This window comes from Caretta caretta, chromosome 24 (assembly GCF_965140235.1).
Source record: "Caretta caretta isolate rCarCar2 chromosome 24, rCarCar1.hap1, whole genome shotgun sequence".
Taxonomy (NCBI): Eukaryota; Metazoa; Chordata; order Testudines; family Cheloniidae; genus Caretta; species Caretta caretta.
Window position 1 is genome coordinate 6,714,388 of NC_134229.1, and position 23,980 is coordinate 6,738,367.

General features: G+C 43.0%; 1 protein-coding gene across 2 annotated transcripts in view; it reads right to left on the reverse strand.

The window, feature by feature from the left end:
• The window catches only part of OTUD7B (OTU deubiquitinase 7B), a 70,915-nt gene that overhangs the window by 11,330 nt on the left and 35,605 nt on the right, over positions 1–23,980 (reverse strand). For both annotated transcript variants that reach the window (XM_048827990.2, XM_048827989.2), the window contains 5 exons: positions 17,997–18,167; positions 16,707–16,922; positions 6,942–7,043; positions 4,100–4,227; positions 1,312–1,424 (listed from right to left, as the gene is read on the reverse strand). In XM_048827990.2, the coding sequence (XP_048683947.1) occupies positions 1,312–1,424; positions 4,100–4,227; positions 6,942–7,043; positions 16,707–16,922; positions 17,997–18,167 (730 nt within the window). The remainder of the gene's footprint in view (positions 1–1,311; positions 1,425–4,099; positions 4,228–6,941; positions 7,044–16,706; positions 16,923–17,996; positions 18,168–23,980) is intronic.

Genomic DNA, 23,980 nt, shown 5'->3' on the forward strand with positions numbered 1-23,980 from the left:
TTGCTTTACAAACAGACTCTGAACAAAGTTTATATAAAGCATCCGCACAGCTCATATTAATATCAGATCAGAAACGGGTGCAAGCAGGGACTAAACAGATTTGAATTTTGGGCCAGTATGGATCCCAATCCAAACAACGTGACAATGAGTCATCTCCAAAAATACTAAGATGTTGCACTTTTAAAGGTCTTTCATCCTAAGGATCTCAAAAGGTGGCTATTATTCCTATTTTTCAGATGGGAAATGGAGGCAGCCAATCCCTAAACCAGTTAGGGGGCTGTAGTGTTGATGAACTTCCCTGCCACATGGAGCATCAACCTCAGCCGGTGCTGCAGTGCTCTTCTGAAGCACCAGAGTTCTACTGCAGAAGAAAGCTGGGACAAGGTTAGACAAACACGAGTTGTGAGCCAACAAGATCCTGCTAAAGTAGAGACACGCATCCTTAAATGTTGTCCAATGCGAAGAGAAAGTGTGCTCCAACATCAGAACATAACAAGGATTTCATGGTAGCCTTTGTAGAGACATTAATCTTAGGAACACAAATACATAGAAGATTAAATTTTTTTCCTCTTCTTTGTTAAACTTGGTGTGTGGCTATTTTTACTTTAGCCTCTGTCATCTGGCTGAGAGGTTAGACGATAAATGAGAATTGCAAACACTAGAGGGCATCAACTAATTCATCTGGGCCTTACTCATGAGTGAGGGTTAATATTTAAGGTTTAGGGCTCACCTACATAAACAACTCGTTCACGGCAAGCTGGGGCGCGAATCTACCTGCACTAGCCTGCCGCAGGCTGTCTGTGGAGACCCTGCTGATGTGCATTACGCACCGTGGATTCATACTCCAGCTTGCTGCAACCTAAATGTTTGTACAGACAAGCCCCTCGCTAGTATTTGTGAGTACGTTTTAATGAGACAAAACACTGGCTAGAACCAGAGTACACAGAGAGGTACTGCTGGCAGTAGCACTGAAGAGGTTCCCCGTCATGGATCATTGTGATCGGCCCTCCATATACACAGCATAAAGAGATGACGCCTTGCCCCAAAAGTTCACCGTTTAAGTAGGGCTGCGCCTACAGCACCTTCTGGTCCCAGTCCTGAGCTCCCCACAAGCAATTACTGCAAGTCACGCACCAATGACGTCCAGTGAGTTTTACGAGACCACTAAACTATTTTGTTTTTGAACTGAGGGCATCTCAGGGGGAAAGAAAGAAGGGGGGAAAAAAATAAAAAAAGGACTACTGAATTATCTGACTGGGCCGCCAAACCCCTGTGGCATCTGGCATCTTTACACAGGTGTCTTCTACCTACCCTCCACAGGTGCCACCGTTTGTACCATAATGCATGCGGGGCTCACTGGATGCAAGCTTGATTAGCTCATTCCATTCCTTTTGCCACTCCTCTTCTGTGTAAACAAGGCCAGACTAAACAAAACACAAAAAACCCACACAGAATAAGGGTTTATCAATTCGCTGAAGCAAGCTGCTTTAATTTGCCCCAGCATCAATTTCCTCTACAGAATTTTGCAAAAGCTGCCAATATATTTCATGCAAAAGAGCATACAGTGATATGATCTGGACATCTACCAAGTAACCAGAACACACAATAATAGGGTTAGATTCAGAATCTACCACTCATGTGAAAGATAAATACATTTCTGATGCACTGGAAATATGAACAAATATTTAAAGCTGGAGAATTGGACTACAACTTAAATATCCCAATATTACACTGAAGTCATCTTGATTCTAAGCGTTACAGATTGCATAAACTATTGAGAGACAGTAGCAGGAAATTATAACTGGATTAGCAGACATCCAGGTTTTGCTTTAGAAAGAAGTTTATCTTCCCTTCCTACCGAACAAGCCAGCAGCAAAGTGTCCAGAAAGATCCCACATAAGGGCAGATTTTCAGCTGTTAGTGATTCTTCGAGGTGTTACAATCAAACTGAGTTTACATTTTCAATCCCACTTTCATTTTAGTCTGCACACAAGTGCTTTCATTTATTCATTTCATTTCAGTTATGAGCACAGATTGGTCTCACATGATGTACTGCACGATTCTGAAATATCTATATTACAGCGGTACCCAGGGGTCTTTCAAAATAGATTGGTGCCCTAGTGGGCTGAGCACTACCAAAAAAAACCACATATGAAAGCGCAATCCTTGCCCTGAAAAGCTGATAATCCAAAAAGATTATTGGCGAGTGGCATTACACAGGTGCCACCTTTACTATGTTTTCATTAGCTGTGGTCTTCAGAATCATATCATTCAGTAAATTATATTTTGGGAATAAGGAATCTTCAACCTGCTCTCTTGGCTGAAGCTGGTAGGTTGCTATGTTAACGCCCAACATGCCCACAAAAAGAGTGACAATTTAAGGTAAAAAGAACCAGAAACCATCACAATGCCCTAAAAGAACAAAAACAAAAAAAAGTCAGACTGATTTTGAAGTTAGACTACACAAGACATTATGCCAAACTTACTAAATCAGATTTCAGAAATCCAATTTCCCAGGACTGGAATGCGGGACTGCATGGGAGCCTGGTGTACTCATACCTCTCTGCCATCTTGTGCTCCAGAATCTGAGCTTCAGTTTTAGAAAATTAAATCACTAGTCTTATGAAATCATTCAAAATGTGAACCAAGAGTAACCAGTGCAGCAGTGTCTGCCCCTGCTGGTCTCAGGGGAGGTGTTAACTCAGAAGCTTAATGATGATATAATTTAATCATCAACATTGTTAAGTATTTCAGTTGAACTGAGCATCTACAACGTACACCTCATTACAGTGATCTTATTTTGAGGAGGAGCGGGGAGCTTGCACCACTAATCTTTTTCAATCCAAACCCCAACTTACAAGTCAACAGTTCAACTGCACCTTTAATATTTCAAACTGGACACTCCACTTCCACTGAAATGAAGTCATTCCACTCAGAGATACCAACGCTATTTTAGTGTCTTACTCTACACCCAAAGAATGTTTGTGCTTGTTGGAGAACATGCTTCCCCAATTCAACCAGGGCTTTTACTCATGAACAGAAGAACTGGTGGCAGAGATCACCTGAACTCTGGAATGCCAGTCAGTCACCAGGTGAACAGACAGATTTTCCAAACAAAGGGACTAGCACAAGCCTGCCTTTCATAACACTAAAGGTCATTAAAGCACAGGATAATTATGCTTTATTTGCAGGCTACAGCTGGAGACAGCACTCAGATGCCACAGACTGATGAGGTGCTGAAATCTGCGCTTTTAACATTAATGATGAAAAGTCAATTTGGTTTTTTAAATATTCAGTTTTAACAAGGATGGCTCTCTCTTTCTAAACTGGGAAATATTAATCTAAAGTCTCTTATTTACGAATTATGTTTTTAAGAAAGATCAAACAGCCCTAAGGAAAACTTACTGTGTTCTTTAGACCCTACACGCAATGGTATTCTATCTAGCTACTCAAAGACATCTGGTAACTTTCCATCCTGACAAACATATGTCCTTGCTTTCTGGGGCTAGTGTCACAACTGTAATGGTCTTTTAATGTGGTGAGTGTGAATTTCCTTTTTTGGTGGTAAAGTCCACACAGCGCTCAGACTGAGAAGTGTCTCTCCGATCTTATCACAAGAGAAGCCTACACAGGGTATGATGCATTTCTTTTCTCTGAAAGAACTGTTTTGTTGGTAGTGACAGGATGCGATCCCTAATGTAGGCACAGTAGGAATGGCTGCAGCAAAATCATAATGTAACAATACGGGAAAGTATGAGCTTTCGGTCACGTTGTATTATCCCATTTACACTGGCTCTCACTTGGGAGCCTAACACATCAATATTGCAAACACAGATACAAGTCAACAGAACATCCTTACCATAGGAAAATAATTTCTTCAAAAGTTTCACAACTGTACTTCAAATGGATGGCTACTTCCCTTCGGAGTGAGCCAATTCATTGTACATTATGGGTTTGCCCCAAATTTACGTTAACATTTTTTAAAAAGCTCAGCTTTTACCAGAAGAGGAAGCAGGTCCCAGAGCCAACTAGAATTATGCCTGGACATGCCTCCTCGAGTCACAACTAAGAGCTCAGTCTTCGTTCCTTCGCCTCCTACCTCCTTGTTCTGCTGTGTTTGCTGCCACCGCCACCTCCGCTGGAGCGCTTCCCTTTCCACACCTTTATCCATTAAGGTGTAAAGCGATTTGCGCAGCATGAGATCTCGATCGTGGAAACCCCACATACCTACGTGGTGGGAAGGGAGCGGGGGAGAAAAAGAAAAGCATTAATAGCCGCTGGCCTTTCTCCAGCCTCCGCCTTCTGAAGATGTGTCACACTAAAGCCTTACCACAGCCCTGTGAAGTAGGGAAGTGCGTAGAACCTGAGAGTTATGAACACCTCGGGACTGGAGGTTGTTCGTAACGCTGAACAAAACATTACGGTGGTTCTTTCAAAAGTTCGCAACTGAACGTTGGCCGAATATAGCTCTGAAACTTTACTATGCAGAAGAAAAATGCTGCTTTTAACTATCTTAACTTAAATGAAACTAGCACAGAAACAGTTTCCTTACCTTGTCAAATATTTTTTCAAATTTTCTGTTTTAGTGATTTACATTTAACATAGTACTGTACTTGCTTTTTTTCTTTTTGTTTTGTTTTTTGGGGTGTCTGCTGCTGCCTGATTGCGTATTTCTGGCTCCAAAGGAGGTGTGTGGTTGACCAGTCAGTTCGTAACTCTGGTGTTCGTAACACTGAGGTTCTACTGTATCCCCATGTTACAGATGGGGAAACCAAGGCAGGCAGATAAAGTGACTTGCCTAAGGACATTGAGAGTTAGTGACAAAGTTAGGAATGGAACCCAGGAATCCTGACCCCAAGCCCCTAGCTTATCCACAAGACAACAGCTGTATAGCATTTTTCTGTAGCAAAGAAATGTGGAAGTTCGAGATAAAGTTGACACTTTTAATTTAAAATTCCAAAAAACCCATCAATGGTAGTAAAGTATCGTGTCCATAAATTACTTGAAATCAATCAGGGGGCCAGGATAACATTTGCATGAGGCAGGCTGGCTTCACTACTTATGAACGGCACCAGTCCCATGTAGGAAATACTTAACTTCTGTTGACTTAACCTCAGAATATTATACCAACACTGAGAAGATTAGATCACTGGGGACTAAAAGTTGGGCTTCTAAAATGGTCCCAGACCAGGAGGCAGCATCCCTATACTAAATGTGTGAGGGGTAAGAACGGGTGGCTCTGCTACTTTAAATTCCCTTTGCAGATATGAGTAAGCTTTGCCAAAGGGAAGGGTAGAGACAAATATCATTTTCAAGCTTCTGATATCTTAGGTGTTTATCTGGCCACCATCACAGGAGAATCTGAGCACCTCACAATCTTTAATGTCTTTATCCTCACAGCATTCTTGCTATTAGCTTCACCTTGCAGATGGGCAACTGAGGCACTGTGAGACTACATGAGCTGCCCAGGGCCACACAGGAAGTCTGGGGCAGAGGACTTGAACTTGGATCTCCAAAGGCCCAGCCTAGGTCCCCATACCACTAGACTACCCTTTTCTCTCTGAATAAAATGGATTAAAAACCCGAGGATAAGCTATCCTAAAGCAGAAGAGGGTCCTGTTTATCTCAAGCAGCTCCCAGAAACAGCAGCATGTCCCCTGTCCAGGTCCTATGTGGAGGCATGGCCAGGTAGCTCTGAGCACTGCCCTGTCCGCAGGTGCCGCCCCTGCAGCTCCCATTGGCCTGAGTTCCTGGCCAATGGGAGCTGCGGGGGGGAGGTGCTTGGGGAAGGGGCAGCATGTGGAGTCCCTTGGCTGCTCCTACATGTAGGAGCTGGGGGGGGGGGGTGGGGGGAACATGCCACTGCTTCTGGGAGCCGCACGGAGCTGGCCAAACCCCCAACCCTGCTCCCCAGCTGGAGCTCCAGGGCCAGATTAAAATGTCTGGAGGGCCGGATGTGGCACCCGAGCCACAGTTTGCCCACCCCTGTTCTAAACAGTGTTAAGGATATTCATTTACTACCAAAAAACCACTTTCATAGTCGGAGAACAGATTTACCCTTCACACATTTCGTCTAGAAATCCATGTCTAAAAATAGAGACATTGGGGTGGGGTGGGGGAACCAGAGGTTTTAAAATAATGGGACTAGGACAAAGTGGGGAAATGCTACATGCTTCACTTAAAAAAAAACCCAACCCAGAAATAGTCCTTCTCAAGTAGGGATGTGGGCACTATAGGAACTTTTTACTCCCTTCTGCTCTTAGTTCAGTCTTTCATGGAAACACCAGTTCAGCTGCATCTCTTTCATGGAAACTTCCCCACAGCTGCGTATCTACCTCATTACTCTGAGGATACAAATCCTTCACCTGAAGCGGGGGGAGGGGGCACCATTAAAAGTGAAAGACAGGCTTAGTCCTTTCAGGCTGATGCAAGCTAACACTGTTGAGGAAAGAATAAAGCTCTTTTAGGGATGGGTTCAGAAAAAGGCAGACAGATGCACAAACCAGAATTCACTGCCCCATCCTAGGTTATTCTGGACTATGTAGGTTTTCAAGAAGGGAATAACACACACACTTACATAGGGCCTTTCAAACTTTAGTTCTTGTCACCTTTCTGTGAAGCAGATGGAAAATGGAAGCACAGAGAGGTGAAGGGATGTGCCAAAAGCTACAAATCTAGGATTATAAATCAAGTTCCTGACTAACTCCTGTACTTAGATCATCTCCCTCTCTGAAATGTAACAAGTTTTATTTCCCTTCCTTAATGACCCTCCCTTTATTTCCTTTATAACATACTATGCTATTAAGGGAGGAGGTAAAAATCAAGTGAGTGGTTGGAAGTTGTGCCTGCAAAACTTCTCTGGATCTGTTGATACTCAAGTGTCAAAAACTGATCAGTCACAACTGTTATTCACTTCACCATGAATTGTTTTGAGGTCTTACCGAGGGAGGCAGCATGAAGCAGGCAGTTCCCGTCGCCTGTCGTCGCCAAAGGAAGTAGCCTTTGGCAGCTGGGATCAACGTTAGCCCACCAGTTCAGGCGACCTGTGGAAATATTGCAGAGTCCCCCACTGTAAGCTCATACTTGACACAGGAAGAGCAATCGTTGTCTTTGCCTGTTCAAAGGCGAAAGGTGGAACGGATTGTATCTTGGCCTGTCTCCGAGCACCCGGCAAACAGGAATAAGCAGTTATGTATCTACTTGCCAGTGGGGAAGGGAGAGGGGAACAAACATATTTCATTGCATTTTCTGACAGATGACCCTCCCCCCCAATCTGTTTTTCAGCAGAGAACAAATCTCTCCGAAGAAAAAAATAAGGAAGGAACTCAAAGTAACAAGTAAACCCACTTACAGTAGTAGCTGAACAAATAAGGCAAAGCGCTACTATGGCTCAGTTGATAATCAATCTGAGCCAGAAGGATGTGGAACTCAAGTTATGCCTAAATAGATCGAGGTGGCCCATACTGCCGGCTGTGTCGGCTTTTGAATGAGACATTAGTATTCTCTCTGGCTGGGTCTGATGAGGGCCCTTGTGGAAGTTAAAGATCCCTATAGCACTTTAAACAAAAATAGCAATTGGAATCTCCAGTATCAGAGACAAACGTCCCTGGCCACTCTGGAAAGCCAAGCCTTACCATCTGTAAACATATGAAAGATGTAAAAGGAAGGAATAAGAGTTGCTGTAAGCAATAAGTACATTAGGCTACACTGACAGGGGATAATAGGAGAGAGTACAGGGATGGTGGGGTTTATCATCTTTTCCGGAAGGTGAATGCACAGCCAACTACAGTCTACTAACATGTACGCCAAGCAAATCCATTCTGCAAGACACTCAAAACACCTACAGTGTCTTTCATCAGATGTCAAGGTTCTTTACAAGCTTTAATACAATACATTAAAATCATACAACACCCATTTGAGGTAGATTACTAGATCGGCCCCATTTTACAGCTGAGGACATAGGCAGAGAGGGTGAAGTGACTTATTCGAGGTCACATGAACTAAGGGGCAGAGCTGGAAACAGAATCCGGAAGGCCTGGCTCCCAGTCCTGCGCTTTAGCCTTTAGCGATTTTTCTGCCGATCTTCAACTGCAAAATGCTATTTTTAGTTTCTCCTGGTGGTTTCATCATTCATATCTTAAGCATGCAGACATATACTGTACAATGTTCTTTTTGTCTGCTCACCAGTTGAGGAACAGTGCTTGGGAAAATTCACATATCTCACCAACTAAGCAGCTTTGAAAGTGATTTTAGCAATCAATATACAAACTGTCAGATTAGTGCTTTTGACAGTTTAAAAACTGGGAATCCAAGCTCTCAGGTAGTATAAAGCATTTGAATCACTGCAAATCAAGATATGGCCTCTCGGATCATCTGAAAAGCAAACTGACTTTGAAAAATTAATATTAAGAATTGTGGTCATGTGTAGCATAACTGGAAGAAGTTGAATCTTTGTTTCTATGAAGAAAACAAAATTAGTTTACAGTAGTATCCAGCAGAGACAAACCTACAGAAATGTTCCAAGCCACCTTTAAGCAGGATTCAGCTTTAAACCATGTCCTCTAAACAACGTGTTCCCCAGCTCCCAATGACCACTGTTAACTTCTCCACAATAGACCAACTGAATGTCAATCTGCAGGCAATAGGCTGGCGTGCCTCTATTCATACTCCAAATAAGTTGAATCAGCATGTGAACCCGTCTTTAGAAAAACTAGGTCTCTTCCCAGCATTACAATTTAGCTTTCTAGTCTATAGAGTCAGTGAAGAATCTCTGCTAGATATTAGACACAGACAGCACTTAAAAGTTAGGAACACATTTCTTGCATGCATCCAATTAAGTGAGCTGTAGCTCACGAAAGCTTATGCTCAAATAAATTTGTTAGTCTAAGGTGCCACAAGTACTCCTTTTCTTTTTACATTTCTTGTGATTTCTCTTTGCAGTCTCACCAACAGATGCAGAAGAACTAAATGAAGTTTTAACACCACAAAGGGATAAACAGAGAAAGCACAAAATGGAGTGCAAACTGCAATCTGATGCCAGAAATTTCTTTTCCTGGGACTAGAAAAGGAATCCACGCTAGATGAAAATGGTTTAGTACACAACCTCTCAAGACAATGGCTCCACTCAGAAAAACAGGCTATTTTCAGTCAATATAGCTTCTGGCACAGCGAAGTCACAACCCTTCGCCAGGTGGAATGGTGCCAGAAGAGTAAATTGAGAAACAAAACAGCTTCTGACAAAAGCTAAACAAAATTTAACACCACTGTAGTGACTCTTAAGCCTTTTGTCCACTTCACATGTTTTCCTGGGAATTTGTTCTCCTTTCAGCCACTAAACTTTAATGTGTACAAGGAAGTTAACTTTCCTGGATTTTAACTGTAACTCTGGTTAGTGTCTGAATAGATTGTGCAGTCTCAGGCCTGGGCTACATATAAAATGTAGATCAACATAGCTACACTGCTCAGAGGTATGAAAAACTGCACACCCTTGAGAGCCATACCTATGCAGACCTAGCCTCCAGTGTAGATGAAAGAATGCTTCCATTGACCTAGCTACTGCCGCTCGGGGAGGTGGATTACCTACAGTGACAGTAAAACCCCTTCTGTTGCTGTAGTAAGGGTCTACACTACAGCATTACAGCAAGCATAGCTTCAGCGCCATAGTTCTGCTTCTGTAGTGCCCATAGTGTAGACGTGGCCTCTCGCACTGCAACATCAGTTTCAAGTCAGAGGACACACTTTAGAGAGGCATTTTCTATTAGCATGTCTCGATTACAGGCTGCAATGTACCTCCAAAGGGACGCATGAGTAGCAATTTGTACTTATTCCCACATGCACCGAGTTATGCAAAAGCGCGCACCTCAACTCCATTCCCTTAAAACATTCAGAAACAGGTTTTGGAAATGTTATGCCTTTTCCAAGGTGATGAAAAGGCCAAGATACCTGCTAAAAGACTTGAAAACAAGATATCCACACAATTCGAGAAGTCTATCTTAAGAAGCTTTGTGCACAGCGCTAACCCAAAAGCAGGCCAGTTCTCTCTGAAACCTTAGCTTAGCTTCAGAGATACAATTACACTACAAGTGGCTTTGGGTAGCAAGTCAAATGAATATGAGCACAGAGAAGTACAGCTAACAATAACCCAGGAATAGTTTATTTTGTACTTCCAGTGAAAATCCCAGTTTGCTCTTCTTTTCCAGCCTCAGAGCTATTATCCTGCCTTACCATGGTCTAGAGATGGATTTCAGGTAATAGGTAGTTGAACACCGTGGCAGACTTAAGTGCAGGGAGAGAGTAACCACAGGAACCTAAAAAGTGCCATCACTCAAACCACCTGTCACCAGAATTGCAGTAGCTAGTGGCTTTAGAGCAGGGGTGGGCAAACTTTTTGACCCAAGGGCCACAGCGGGGTTGCAAAACTGTATGGAGGGCGGGTAGGGAAGGCTGTGCCTCCCCAAACAGCCTGGCCCCCACCCCTGTCCGCCCCCATGCTCCAGGTGTCCCTAAACTTTTGACAGCCAGAAGCTGAAATGGGATGACAGAAGATCATCAATGATTGCCCTGTTCTGTTCATTACCTCTGAAGCATCTGGCCCTGGCGACTGCCAGAAGACAGGATTGTGGGCTAGATGGACCATTGGTCTGACCCATTCTTATGGTCTTACTGTATTACAGTAGCACTTACAGGCTCCAACTGAGATCAGGGCCCTCTTGTCCTAAGCGTGATATATACACATTGTAAGAGAGTCCCTATCCCAAAACTAAATAGACCAGGTAAAGCAGGAATGGGCAAACTACGGCCCAGGGGCCGCATCTGGCCCTCCAGATGCTTTAATCCAGCCCTCAAGCTCCTACCGGGGAGTGGGGGTCTGGGGCTTGTCCTGATCCGCGCGGCTCCTGGAAGCAGCAGCATGCCCCCCTCTGGCTCCTATGCGTAGGGGCAGCCAGGGGGCTCCACATACTGCCCCTGCCCCAAGCGCTGCCAATGGGAGCTGCAGGGGTGGCGCCTGTGGACAGGGCAGCGTGCAGAGCTGCTTGACTGTGCCTCTGCATAGGAGCCAGAGGGGGGACATGCCGCTGCTTCTGGGAGCTGCTTGAGGTAAGCACTGCCTAGAGCCTACCCCCCTCCCATGCCCCAATCCTGATCCTGATCCCCCTCCTGCCCTCCAAACCCCTCAATCCTAGCCTGGAGCACCCTCCTGCACCCCCAACTCTCCTAGCACCCGCACCCCCAGGCGGAGCCTGCATCCCCTCCCGTACCCCAACCCCCAATTTTTTGAGTATTCATGGCCCACCATATAATTTCCATACCCAGATGTGGCCCTCGGGCCACAAAGCTGGCCCACCCCTAAGATAAAGAAAGGGTGGGGCGGAAAGACAGACATTGCCACTCCCAATTTCTCTGAGCCACAGAGAAATCAAGGGAGCGGCTCATGGTCCACAGAATCTGTAGCGGCGCCAGAGACTGAATGCAGCACTCCAGTCCCACTTCCTTAGCCACAAGACCATCCTTCCTCTGTAACTAGAGCACACAGTAACACCACGAGTTACTTGTCCTTTCGCGTATCAATTTAACATCAAACACCCACCACCACACCGCTCATGTACTGTTGAGCACAGGTTTTCCTCCTACTAAATCACTGAGCACTGGGTGTGTTGGGTGGAATCAAAATGCAAAGTAGGTTAAGAGAGCAAAGAAATGAATAAAGGGGACAGCTTGGAAAGTGCAATTAAGAGAACTGGTGTCTATACTGAGCTGAGTTCTTTTAAATATTAATCATAGCTTCTGCTTTTTCATAGTTCTTGATTATATATTAAATAGATTAGTTAACTCACCCACTGATTCTCCTAATGAAAACTAAGAAAGCCCACACAAAACGGATTTGACAGTCTGAACATTTTTACCTTTGAAAGTTGACAGCTATGATGAGAGCCTATTCCAATGTACTGATGCATTTACAATTAGCTCTCTCCTTGAGCACAGGGCTTTTTCTGCCTTTCAGAAAGTTATGTGAATTTAAGGCTCATATAAGGTGCTGAGTGACAGCCCCAGAGACACAAGTCCTGTATCTATAGAAAATGTAGAGTAGCGGCAATGGTGTAGTACAAACCTGCAACTTGACCAATGTGGCTTAACCCTGGAGGAACCATCTCTATAGGGTTAATTCCATGTCAGGGCGCATTCAATCATTGGCCTCTCCACTGAGAATGCCAACAGAGGGTCCAATTAGCACAAAAGGCGGTCGGGGACGGAGGGGTGGGGTTTGCAGCGTGGGCACCTGATCAGCAAAAACCTGGAGAGGCTATTATATATTACAAATTCCTTGAGTGATCCAATCCCCAGAGAGCCATTAGAAACCCTTTGGAACAGTATTGAACTAGCAATGAATCTGACTTAACTGTGAACCTACCTCCAGTAACAGCCAGTTTAGTCAACAACATACTAGCCAGAATATTTGCAGAACCTCTGAAAGCCGAAAATGCATGATACGTAGTGCTTTGGGGGATGGCTTGGAGAAACATGTATGCATTTTTTGTATATTAAACCTAGGCAAAAGGTAATATCCTGATAGAAAGTGACCTTTATTAAGGCCAGTGGAAGTCTTGTATTGATTTCTCTTATCACCCGTTAACAAATGGGAGGTTTCTATTCTGAGCATACAGCATCTGGTTTGCCATTCACTCACTGACTTCATCAGTAGGGTAAATTGCATTCAATCACAGGACATGCTTAGTTCTAAAAATCATACAGCAATTTCTAATAGTCTGCCTACAGATGGCAATTCACAGCTGTATTACCGTAACTTATAAATAGAAGAAAGCAGAAGTTCTCTTGCCAATATGCGGTGGGGCTTTTTAAAAAAGCTACTCAGCATTGCTCAACTGATCTCTAGGGAGGACTGATGGTCATGTGATTAAGGCACAAGTCTGGAAGACAGAAGATCTGGAGCTTATTCCCTGCTTTTCCAGTTTTCTATGCGACCTTGAGCAAGTAACTTCACCTCCAGCTGCAAAGGAAGGAAAATACTTCCTTACCTCCGAGGTGTGTACTAAGACTCAGTACATTAGCATTATGAAGCACTTCAGGATGCTCAGTAGGAAGAATATTAAAGGGCCTGATCTCAGGCCTGGTCTACATTAGGAAATTAGGTCAGTATAACTACATCGCTCATGGGTGTGAAAATCCACACGCCCTGAACAACGCAGTTAAACCAACCTTACTCCCCTAGGGTAGACAGTGCTGTCGATGGGCAAGTTCTCCTGTTGACCTAGCTTTTGCCTCTCGGAGAGATGGATTACCTACACCAGAGGTCCCCAAACTGTGGGGTGCACCCCTGTGGGGGGGGCATGGAGGAAAATACAGGGGGACACAGCGGGCCCAGGCCAGCTCCCATGGGCTCAGGGAGGGAGCACCACCCAGCCCCGCCACCAGCCTCAATTCCTGTCCCTGTGCCTGGCCCCATCCCCAGCCTTGGTGAAGTTCTGCATCTGGCCAGGGCCCAGAACTTCTGTGGCCCAGGCCTGGCTGTGGCTCCATTCCCGGCCCCGCTCCGACCCCCAGCCTCAGCCCCTGGCTGCGGCTCCATTCCTGGCCCCGCTCCGACCCCCAGCCTCAGTCCCTGGCTGCGGCTCCATTCCCAGCCCCGCTCCGACCCCCAGCCTCAGCCCCTGGCTGCGGCTCCATTCCCGGCCCCAGACCTACCCTCAGCTGCAACCCCCTTATCCTGTCTGCATCCCCTCCCCTGCCAGAGCCATGGTTCTGCTCCCGCCCCTGGTGGAGTGGAAAGGAGAGGACGGGGTTGGGGGTGCATGACCCTCCAAAGTTTGGGGACCACTGACCTACACCACTGGGAGAACCCCTCCCGTTAGCATTGGTAGTGTCTTCATTACCGTGCTGCATTGTTTTAAGTCTAGACAAGCCCTCAGTTACAATAAGGCCTGTTTTCACTACTCTGGCAGCGTAACGAAGCTTTAAAGTGGTGTAAATTACACTGCCCTTTTACACAACCAGTAGAGCAAAGGGTCCTTTATGTAACTGAGAATTAGACCTTAAGCTTATGTCATCCACTAAGGATACTGCCCACTAAAACCTCATAATAAAGGAATTAATTTAAAATCTGACAATGAAACTCAAATGTTGCTCTGAACTAAGCTTGGAACATTTAACATTTTGTTTACTATACAGGATATTTCTATATTAAAACAAATACCTACAGTATTTAAATAAAAATAAAAAAAATACAGAATGTAGTTGCATTTCATCTTCAAAGCACTTTTAGACATCTATTAATTCAATCCATCACCCCTCCAATCTGATAGGTATTGTCCTATTACAGTCAAGGATCTGCTCCAGCTCTATTGAAGTCAATGGGAATCTTTCTACTACCTATAACCATAGTAATTCAGGAAAGAATCCATGAGTTCTCACTCTCAGGTCATTGGTCTCACCATTAGATATGCAACATGTGCTCTAGGGTATAAAAGATCTGTAAAATCATTTGAATAAAATATATTTGAGTTACCCAGTTACATTTTGAAATAAAATCCTCTTCAATCATTTGTGTGTCAACACACATTCCATATTAAAAAATGCATATCTCAGATCCACCTAGATATGACCCCAGGCTAGGATACATGAAATTTATTCACATTAGAAAAGATGGCTTCACTACTGCTAAATGGCAAAGCCACAAGTAACAATATCACTCCTATAAAGTGTCAATTTCCAAAACCACAGAATATTTATTACAGAGACACTCAAGCAGATTAGGTCTAAAATTTGACTTACCCTAAAATTTATGTTACCTACTGAGGAAAAAGTCTTATTTAGACATGTGTATTGGTGGTGCAGGCAAAAAATGGTGAGATTGAGTGCAGAGATTTAAAAAAAAAAAATTCACACAGGAAGTGGGTGTTGGAACCAGATTAGAATTTGGAAGACCTTATCTTCAAGTCTTCTGCTCAGACCAGGACTCCTTTTAAAGAGAGGAGGATTTTGAAGAAATCTCAAGTTTATTAGCTTGATTCACCCAGGTTGTAATAAGCTCCTAAAACAGACTTCACGAGTCCCCTCTCCTACTTTAATCAAGGTTTACGACACCCCAATCCAAATGCTTTTATTAAAGCCGTACAATATCTGAATTAAGCATCCACCACTGTCTGAGATATAGACTCTGCCCTGTGCGCACACATAAAAAATGTCTACACTGCTGGTAGTGATTATATTCAACATAAATTTTCTGGCTGCAGGAATGTGGAGATCAATGTCCATCATGCTGACCAATACTGTCTCATTGTTTCCTTATACTCTGTCTATTTGTATGCACCTGTTGTCTCTCGTTATCTTAGATTATGAGCTCCTGAGGGCATGGACTGTCTTTGTTCTGTATATGTAGAGCACCTAGCACAATGGGGTCCTGGTCCACAACTATGGCTCCTAGGTGCTTCAATAATACAAAATAAATAAATAATACTATACATGCTGGTTTATACATTTCATGCTTCCACCCTCTAGAAAGCAGCTCTTCTTGCACTACTTATGCATCAGTTTCATGTGCATTTTCAGGTTGCTGCACTAAGGTAGTTACCATGCATCTTTTTTCAAATTGTGCATTTCAAAATGTATTGACGGTCATCTGTTGTCATCTGCTATTGTATATATTGGGTAAAAACCTCTCCCGCCTTTCTCACATCAATAACTGAAGAAATAGTACACAGCAGAAATGAAATCTTAGGTGAGGGAGAAGTAGGGAGTACTGCTAGGTAACTGTGATGGGGCATCCACCCCACACTGGCCTGTAAGGGGTTAATGAGCCCTAGGGAGGCTGTGCGAAAAGCAGCCAATAGGAGGCAAGGCTGTGCAGAGCAGCCAATCAGGGCCATATAAGAAGAGCTGCAGGGCAGGGCAGGGCAGGGCAGAGCAGAGTCAGTAACTGCCTGGAGCTCAAGGAGGGAAAATCAGGCTCCTAAAAGAGGAACCAGCACCCTGGACAGAGCAGGGACTGGGGAACCTAGAGAGAGCTCCTGGCTGGCTGCTAAGACTGGCACGCCAAGGCCGAGGTAAGGGTGAAAAGGTGCTGGGGCCACAGGAAAATGGCCCAGGGAAATGTACTGTGAGGTTGGAGGGAACACAAAGTGGCTGACACCTAGAGGGTCCCTGGGCCAGGACCTGGAGTAGTGGATGGGTCCAGGTTTCCCCCCCCATGGGGTGGCTGGACAGCTGGACTGCAGTACTGGCCCCCCAGGAAGGGCAGAGCACAGATTGTGGCATGGCCAGAGGGCTGTGTCATGAAGAGGATGCTGCAGTCTTTGGAGTGACGTGGGTCCAGTAGCAGACATGACGGCAGGTGAGACACCACTGAGAACGGGCATACCTTTGGAGCTAATCCCCAAGACGACCAGCAGGAGCCCCGTCACAGTAATATTTAGAAACAACACGAACAGATCACGTACATACAGTGCCTACGCATAAAAACAAAGCAGCTTTAAGCCTGTTCTATAGACTTCTCTCTCAACTCTATGGTTTGTTTTCATGCTAGAGAGAGGATCAAACAACTTTATCCTTTGTAGATACGGAGTGCATGTTCCGTTCTTTACAGCCAGAAGCTTGTAAACCAGAGCATTCCAGTTGGCATTGGCACAAAATTGCTACCGCTGCACCAAATTAGTGTCAAGAACAAAAAAAAAAAAAATCAGGGAAACACTTACCAGCCTGTTCCAATGCTACCAGCATAGACTGCTCAATGAGATCTCGCTCAATGAAACTGCGAAAGTCCTCTGTGTACACGGTGAGATCGGGTAACTGGAAAGTGCAAATGGGCATCTCCAGCAGATGTTCACTGCTACCATTGCTGGAGACGTGGGAGCGGGCCAAAGAGACAATGGTGGAGCTAGCATGGGAAATGCCCCGAGACAGACGTTTCTCTGAAGGAAGAAGAGAAGAAACATTAAGATGTGAAGATAAGGCCTTTGCATATTTCCTGGCCCACTTTCCCTCGAAGTAAAAACATTTTACATAGTCTTCAACTAGTATTTTAGTTTTGTGGCAAGCATCTGAATTGCCCTAGCATATAGAACTGACAAGTACTTCTAATTCCAAAAGGGAAGGAAGGAAAGCAAAACTGGGTTGTGGAGAAGGACCATAACCTACTTGTAAACCACAGGTCTCTTGACTCTGTCCTTAGTTCTGCTCCCATCTCTGCCCCTACCTCAGCATGTGACCCTGGACAAGTCATTTCATTTCTCTGTCTCGATTTCCACATCCAACACTGAAGTTAAAGCCTTCATCCACCAGGAATTAAGGCTTTATTCATGAAAGTGCTTTGAGATCTTCAGATGGAAAGTGCAACGAAAGTGCAAAGAAACTGCAATGAAGTGATTCTCAGACCCTTCAAACTGCCAGGACTGTACAGAGCCTAACAGCAGCCTGGACTAGTGGTTCCAGCTTGAAGATTAAAAGGAAGAGGCAACAACGCTCTGCTCTGGATTCGGCACTCAGCTTGTTATCAAATAACCACTTGAAGACTGACTAGGCCCAGTTTCCACATTTCACTTCCACAAAGGCATAGCCAATGGAAGTGGGGTGCAAATATGGCTTTGCCACCACCTTTTGCAACCTGTGAATTCTGGGCTGCTACAGGTACTGAAACAGCCTCAGACACAAGCTGGAATGGCCCCTGGTTGCTCAAATGCTCTGACTTTCAGTATCTCACCCTCGGCTGCTTACAGACCAGTGCAGCCCTGAATCCAGGGGTGCAGCACTCCCCAGCAAGCACCCTGTGCTGAGGCTTCTAAGGAGTAACTTAGGATCACTTCTAGTGGCCCTACAATGCGTGTCTGCCTCAGGTGAGTTTTCCCCTAGCTAGATTCCATCCCCTATATTGCCAAAGCAGGGGAAAGAATCTGTTCCACTGTGTTTTAGAAAGGATTTCATTCTCCTCTGACACATGACAGTGTGAATATGATCCAGCTGAAAGTCATCTAGAAACGTTGCTTTACCTTGAACAATGTCATCTTGCCGCTGGAGCGGTGGCCGCACCGGTCGAGCAGCTTCTTTTTCCAAGGATTTAAAGTTGCGCCCTTCGTTGAAGGAATGCGGCAGGTTCCCAGCATGCACTTGCCTCAGCTGTTCAAAGTCACTTAGTGCTGCATTCACATCCCAGTTTTTACCTAGTTTGGAAAGTATAATGAAAACTCAGCATTAGAGAAAGAGAGTTAAACCATTTTTGGAACATGCGCCCCTGAGGAATGCCTTAAATGCAAGTTATCAACTTGTTATCAAAACACTGACTCTAACCTGGAAATAAACCAAGACGACCATGTGATGGAACAGACATCAAGCCTGAAATTCAAAAGTATGCATTGTATATGCTTAGGAGTAGAAGATAGAACAGGGGAAAGCCTCTAACAGTTTAGTATTTACGTTAATTTCACACTTTGAAAGATGCCTATTTTGTCTGTAAAGTTGCACTGATCTTCAGATTTCTTTCACATTCAACAAGCACTTTCTATGCAGACCAATTTGTCAGCTGATTGAGGTCATACTTAATATTGTTTTGTAAGCCTCTTCTACTGTATTTCAGAAATTTATTACAATGTAAGCCCCATTTGCTCTCCAATAAAGCTAATAGCACAGAGCTTTCCATTCGATATTCACATTACTGTAGGGCAACACAAGGATCAAATAGTCATACATGGTCAAATTCAGTTCTTTTAAAAATTGACAATTTATTTGGAATTTATGGTTCTGATCATTCATGTCAGGGAGAGGAAAAGATTTCTCCCCAGAGGAGACAAAACTAAAGTATGAAAGCATGAGAGTTGCCAGCCACACTAGTTAGCTGGGACATTTTATAGAAGAATCAGATGCGCTACTAACTGAATGAGAGACAATGTCGCTCAACAGCAACTTCAGTGGGATTGACGGCATCTTTAATGTCAGTCCTCTTAATTTTAATACTATCCACCAATCTGAAAGGATCCCAGATAAGATTTATCAATATAAAATTAAACCATGTAAATCTTTCAGCATGCAATAAATTGACCTTTTAGAAACAATTGTCATTTTAGATATAGAAAAAACAGATGCCACCAAGTGGGTTATGATGTATGTTGAACCTGCAATACTGAGGATTTATTAACCTACCCAGAATCTTAATACATTGTTCATTTACTGCTTTAAAAGAAAGCCAACATATGCAGTACATTCTCTACAAGAATACTTAAATTGCTGATTGTCCATGATCTATTATAAGCCAAATCAAAACAAGGGTCACAATATCTAATTTCCCAAGGCAAATATGTTTCTGGAGGGTTTAAACTTCTTCTGAGAGAGATATAAATTGATAATGTTTAGTGACTGACTGCACAGCAACCTGCTTGGTAAATGATCACTTTTTTGAGCCAAGCTTTTATTTAAAAGCATCAGCATCAGGAATTTACTGACCCATTAAATCAAAATTTAATTTGCAATCACAAGTCAAAATCTGCCTCACTCGCAAACATACAAACCCAACAATTTCTACTGTTACATTGCTCAAACTTCTGAGTTCTAGAAGCAATACACATCTGTGAATACTCAACTATTACTACAACTTCTGAATTTCTATATTAGCCAAACAATTCACCAAATGTTTTTTCCCCTATTTTCACAAAGACGACATTAAGTTTATATGGAAGGATCCCATGTGGTGCCAGTTGTGAGGATTCTTAAGTATTCACAGATTTATAGTGATGTTCTGTTTCCTAAAAGCAAAATCAATAGCTAGAGCTAGTGTATTTTATTTTTTTAAGTGGACTCAGCATTGAACAACTTCATTATTCTAGATGGAGACAGATACAGTGAAACTGCTGCCCAAACAAAGTTTTCACCAGATTTATTTATGAGATGCGGCTGTTGGTCAAACTTCATTTATATTTAAAACAAGTGAATAAACTGTGAAGTCAGCTAAACTAATATTAACTCACACAGTAATTCCCCTGAATAAAAACCCAAATATGCGAGAGCCTAGGGGCTTGTTTTGGGCTTCAAATAGAAGCTGCAGGAACTCGGCACCTTTAAATCAGGCCTTGCACGCATGCCCTGAAGATGAAACTCTAGCTATGTCAGACTTAGGCCTTGTCTACACTACCCGCCGGATCGGCGGGCAGCTATCGATCCAGCGGGGGTCTATTTATCGCGTCTAGTATATCGACCGCTAAGCACTCTCCCATCAACTCCGGTACTCCACCAGAATGAGAAGCGCAAGCGGAGTCGACAGGAGAGCGTCAGCTGTCTATTTACCGCAGTGAAGACACCGCGGTAAGTACATCGACTTCAGCTATGCTATTCACGTAGCTGAAGTTATGTATCTTAGATTGACCCCGTGCGGTAGCGTAGACAAGCCCTTAAGGAAAAAGGCAGAGTAAAGGGCCCTGTCCACAGACATACATTTGTAGGGATTGAGACAGACAAGGTAGGGAAGGGTGCTTTTTGACCAACTTCTGCTGGTGGAAAGGACAAGCTTTCAAGCATCACAGAGCTCTTCTTCATATCTGGGGAAGGTAACCAGAGTGTCCAAGCTAAATACAAGTTGGGATAGATAAAGCATAAGGGGATTCACACATGAAGGAGATCACTTCAAAAAAAAAGTCCCAATTTATATTTAGCTTTGATACTCTGGTTACCATCCTCACACCTGAAAAAGAGCTCTGTGAAATTCAAAGCTTGTCCCTTCTGCCAACAGAAGTTGGTCTAATAAATTACCTCACCTACTTTGTGTCTCCAATATCCTTGGACCAACACAGCTACAACACTACAAACAAATATGTAGGTATTGTCAACCCAAGTCTTCCAGCCAATGATAGCGGTTAGGTTAAAATACAAGGAGAGGAAGTTTGATATACATATAAACAAAGACTATAAAGGATTTTATAGATCAACACTAAACAGCTTAAAAACTAAGAATAGCAACCACTGTATTGTTTATTGTAGAGTATCCTCTTACAAAAAAAAGTCAGTTATCCTTAAATCACTGAGACTGCCTGAAATAATGGTTCAAATTTTCTATCTGAATCAGACTGATACCCACTGAAAATATTATGAAAAAAAAATAGTCATGAGTGTTTTCACTCAAAGCCTCATCTGCAGTTAGCAGCAACTACATAGGTTACCAGCATTCTTCAATATTGAGTAATTATTTCCTAAAACTTGGAAATATCTAAGTTTAAAAAAAGCAAAATTTAGAATTTAACCTGCAGGAGATAAGCGTGCTCATTTCTGTTACTACAATAATTCTGTTACCCTAGTACTGCACGAACAATTTTATATTCTGCTGCTACAAACTGCATTTCTCCTTTCTAAATAAAAGCCTACATGAGGACTGATAAAATTTAGTTCAGCTACACAAGTGCCTGTTAACCACACCCAGATATGATCAACTGCTCACGTTTTACTTTAATTAGTTCAAGAACTAAAAAGTTGTCCAAATATACTGAAAAAAATCCAAGACAAAAATTCACACCAACCCTATATTCCATATGCCCACAATTGTAAGAAACTTCACATATGTAATACATCACTAACATACAAACTGCTCAAATTGATGAGAGCAGATACGCTAACTTAATAGATCCTATACAAGAAACATTACAGCTCCTTCACGTCATCAGATTTACCCAGTACAATGAACCTCTTAATATAAGTAGATTTACACAACTCTACTCCAGACAAATTTTATTATTGAAAAAGTACATTTCATCTTATACATAAAATATTGAACTAGACAAGGATGGGAAGGAGCCAGATAAGGAAGCCAAGAAAAAAACAAACAAACTCTGGTTATGATATTTTATATTATCTTCAGGGTGTCTTATAAATTCCCAAACTATTTGGAAGAGACAGTCGTGCCACTAATCTTTCAAACTGTAGCAGTCCCTGGATTAGCAGTCAGGTCTTAGATTTGACCTCATCACAACACTGCCATTTTTAATCTACCACCACTAATATCAGATATTTATATAAATAAACTCTTACTATAAACATATTAGTAAAGTAAATTTAGAGTGATAAGATGAGTGATGTAATATCTTTTATTGGACCAATTACCTCACACACCTTGTCTAATATCCTGGGCCTGACACAGCTACACCACCACAAAGCAATTTTGGTAGACATGTAAATAAATACTGTAGACACTAAATTTTGCATGCAGTTATTTTGTAGATAAGGGTGCTCCACTGGGCACTAATCTTTAAATATTCTGTTATAACTGAATATACATTTCTGTGAATGACAACGCAGTATTTAAGTAGAGCATAAAGTAAATTCTCATTGAAAAGCGAGTGTGGTTTAGGTATAGCTCAGACCCATATGGGTTTTGAAAGCAAATGGCAACATGCGTTAATCAGATTTCACACACACACCATCCTGCATTGACATCTGAATAACCAGACTGAAAATAAAGGGGTATTCCAGAGGCTAGAACTTCAGTGGAGACAAAAAGGAAATTCACCATGGACAACTGAGATCTGTCAACTATTTCTGCAGAATATTTGGTTTCTGGAGGCCACAAAAAGAAAATCTAACAAGCGCACATTCTAACTGGAAGACAAAGCCTGGATGATCTTTCCAAATGACGTATTTTCCAGATTCTTTATTTTTGTATTGAAATCCTTACACCTGAAACTTAACATCAGGTCTTGCCAAGCAAAGCCATTTACACTTAACAGCATTAGTAAAGTTAGACTCTAATCAAACTACAAAGCAGGTATAAAAAACTGTAACTGTGTGTAGGAAAGGTAATCAAGATACAGGATAATGTGTAATCAGAGTCAGACAGCTTGAAATTCATATGTTCAGCTCTGTATAGCTGACACAAGCATATGGCTCTTTATACACAAAAGGGGCCACATTGCATACTTTCACCCTTCTTAAATTGTCAAGGTTTTGGATAACTTAACTTTATAAAATATTCCTGTTCCAAAAAGCATACAGTAGAACCATACGAATCCCCCCGCCCCACAAATCAGCCTAGCTGCCTTGCCCCACCTCTCAAACATTGATTGGCAAATGCAGTTAAAAGAGATCTTCTATTAACAGACTACACACTGCATAACATCTCACGCTAAGATATCTCCTTTCCTATTCATCCACACAGCTACAACTCTCACCACCTCACATCTCGATTACTGCAACATCCTTTTCCTTGGTCTTGACAAATGCAATCTTGTCCCCATCATATCCACTCAGAATGCTGCTGCCAGGATAATTTCCCTACCCGCAGCTTTAACTAGGTCATTCTTCTCTTTGCATCCCTCCACTGGCTCCCTCTTCTCCAACATATCAAACAATCTACCTCTTTGCACTTGCAAGGCCCTTCACAGCCTATTCCCAACCCTACTTTTCTCTCATTCAGGATCAAAAAGTCAACTCCGGTCTGTCATCAGCCTCCATCACTTGCTTGTTATATATTCGAACAGGCAACCTCATGCTTTCTTCCATGCTACTCCTCACACTTGTGAGGAGTGCCTCAAACATCCACAAAACAAATTCATTTTCCTTCAAAAACCCATCTCAAAACTCTCCTTTACTGCCAGGCCAACAGAAAGATTGGACAACATTTAGATGGATTGTGTGCTGAGACCACAGTCTATCATGCTGACCCACATGGTCTTATTGCTTCCCTGAACCTTCCCGCTGGTCTCTCTGTACCCTTTGTTATCTCATCTTATACTCAGATGGTAAACTCTGACTACTTTTGTTCTGTGTTTGTACAGTGCCTAGCAACTCTGATTCTGGGCCATGACTGAGGCTCCTAGGCACTATGATAATGCAAATAAAAAAAATATAAGACTGCAGTTCTGCTAGTGAATTATGAAAATTAATTAAGATTACAGCTGTCAAAATAGCTAACCACACAAGTATTGGAGTGGGAGAGAAAAATTATAAAATACCTCTCCATCTCAAGCTAAAGTATTTCCCCTGAAAGACAACATTCAAAATC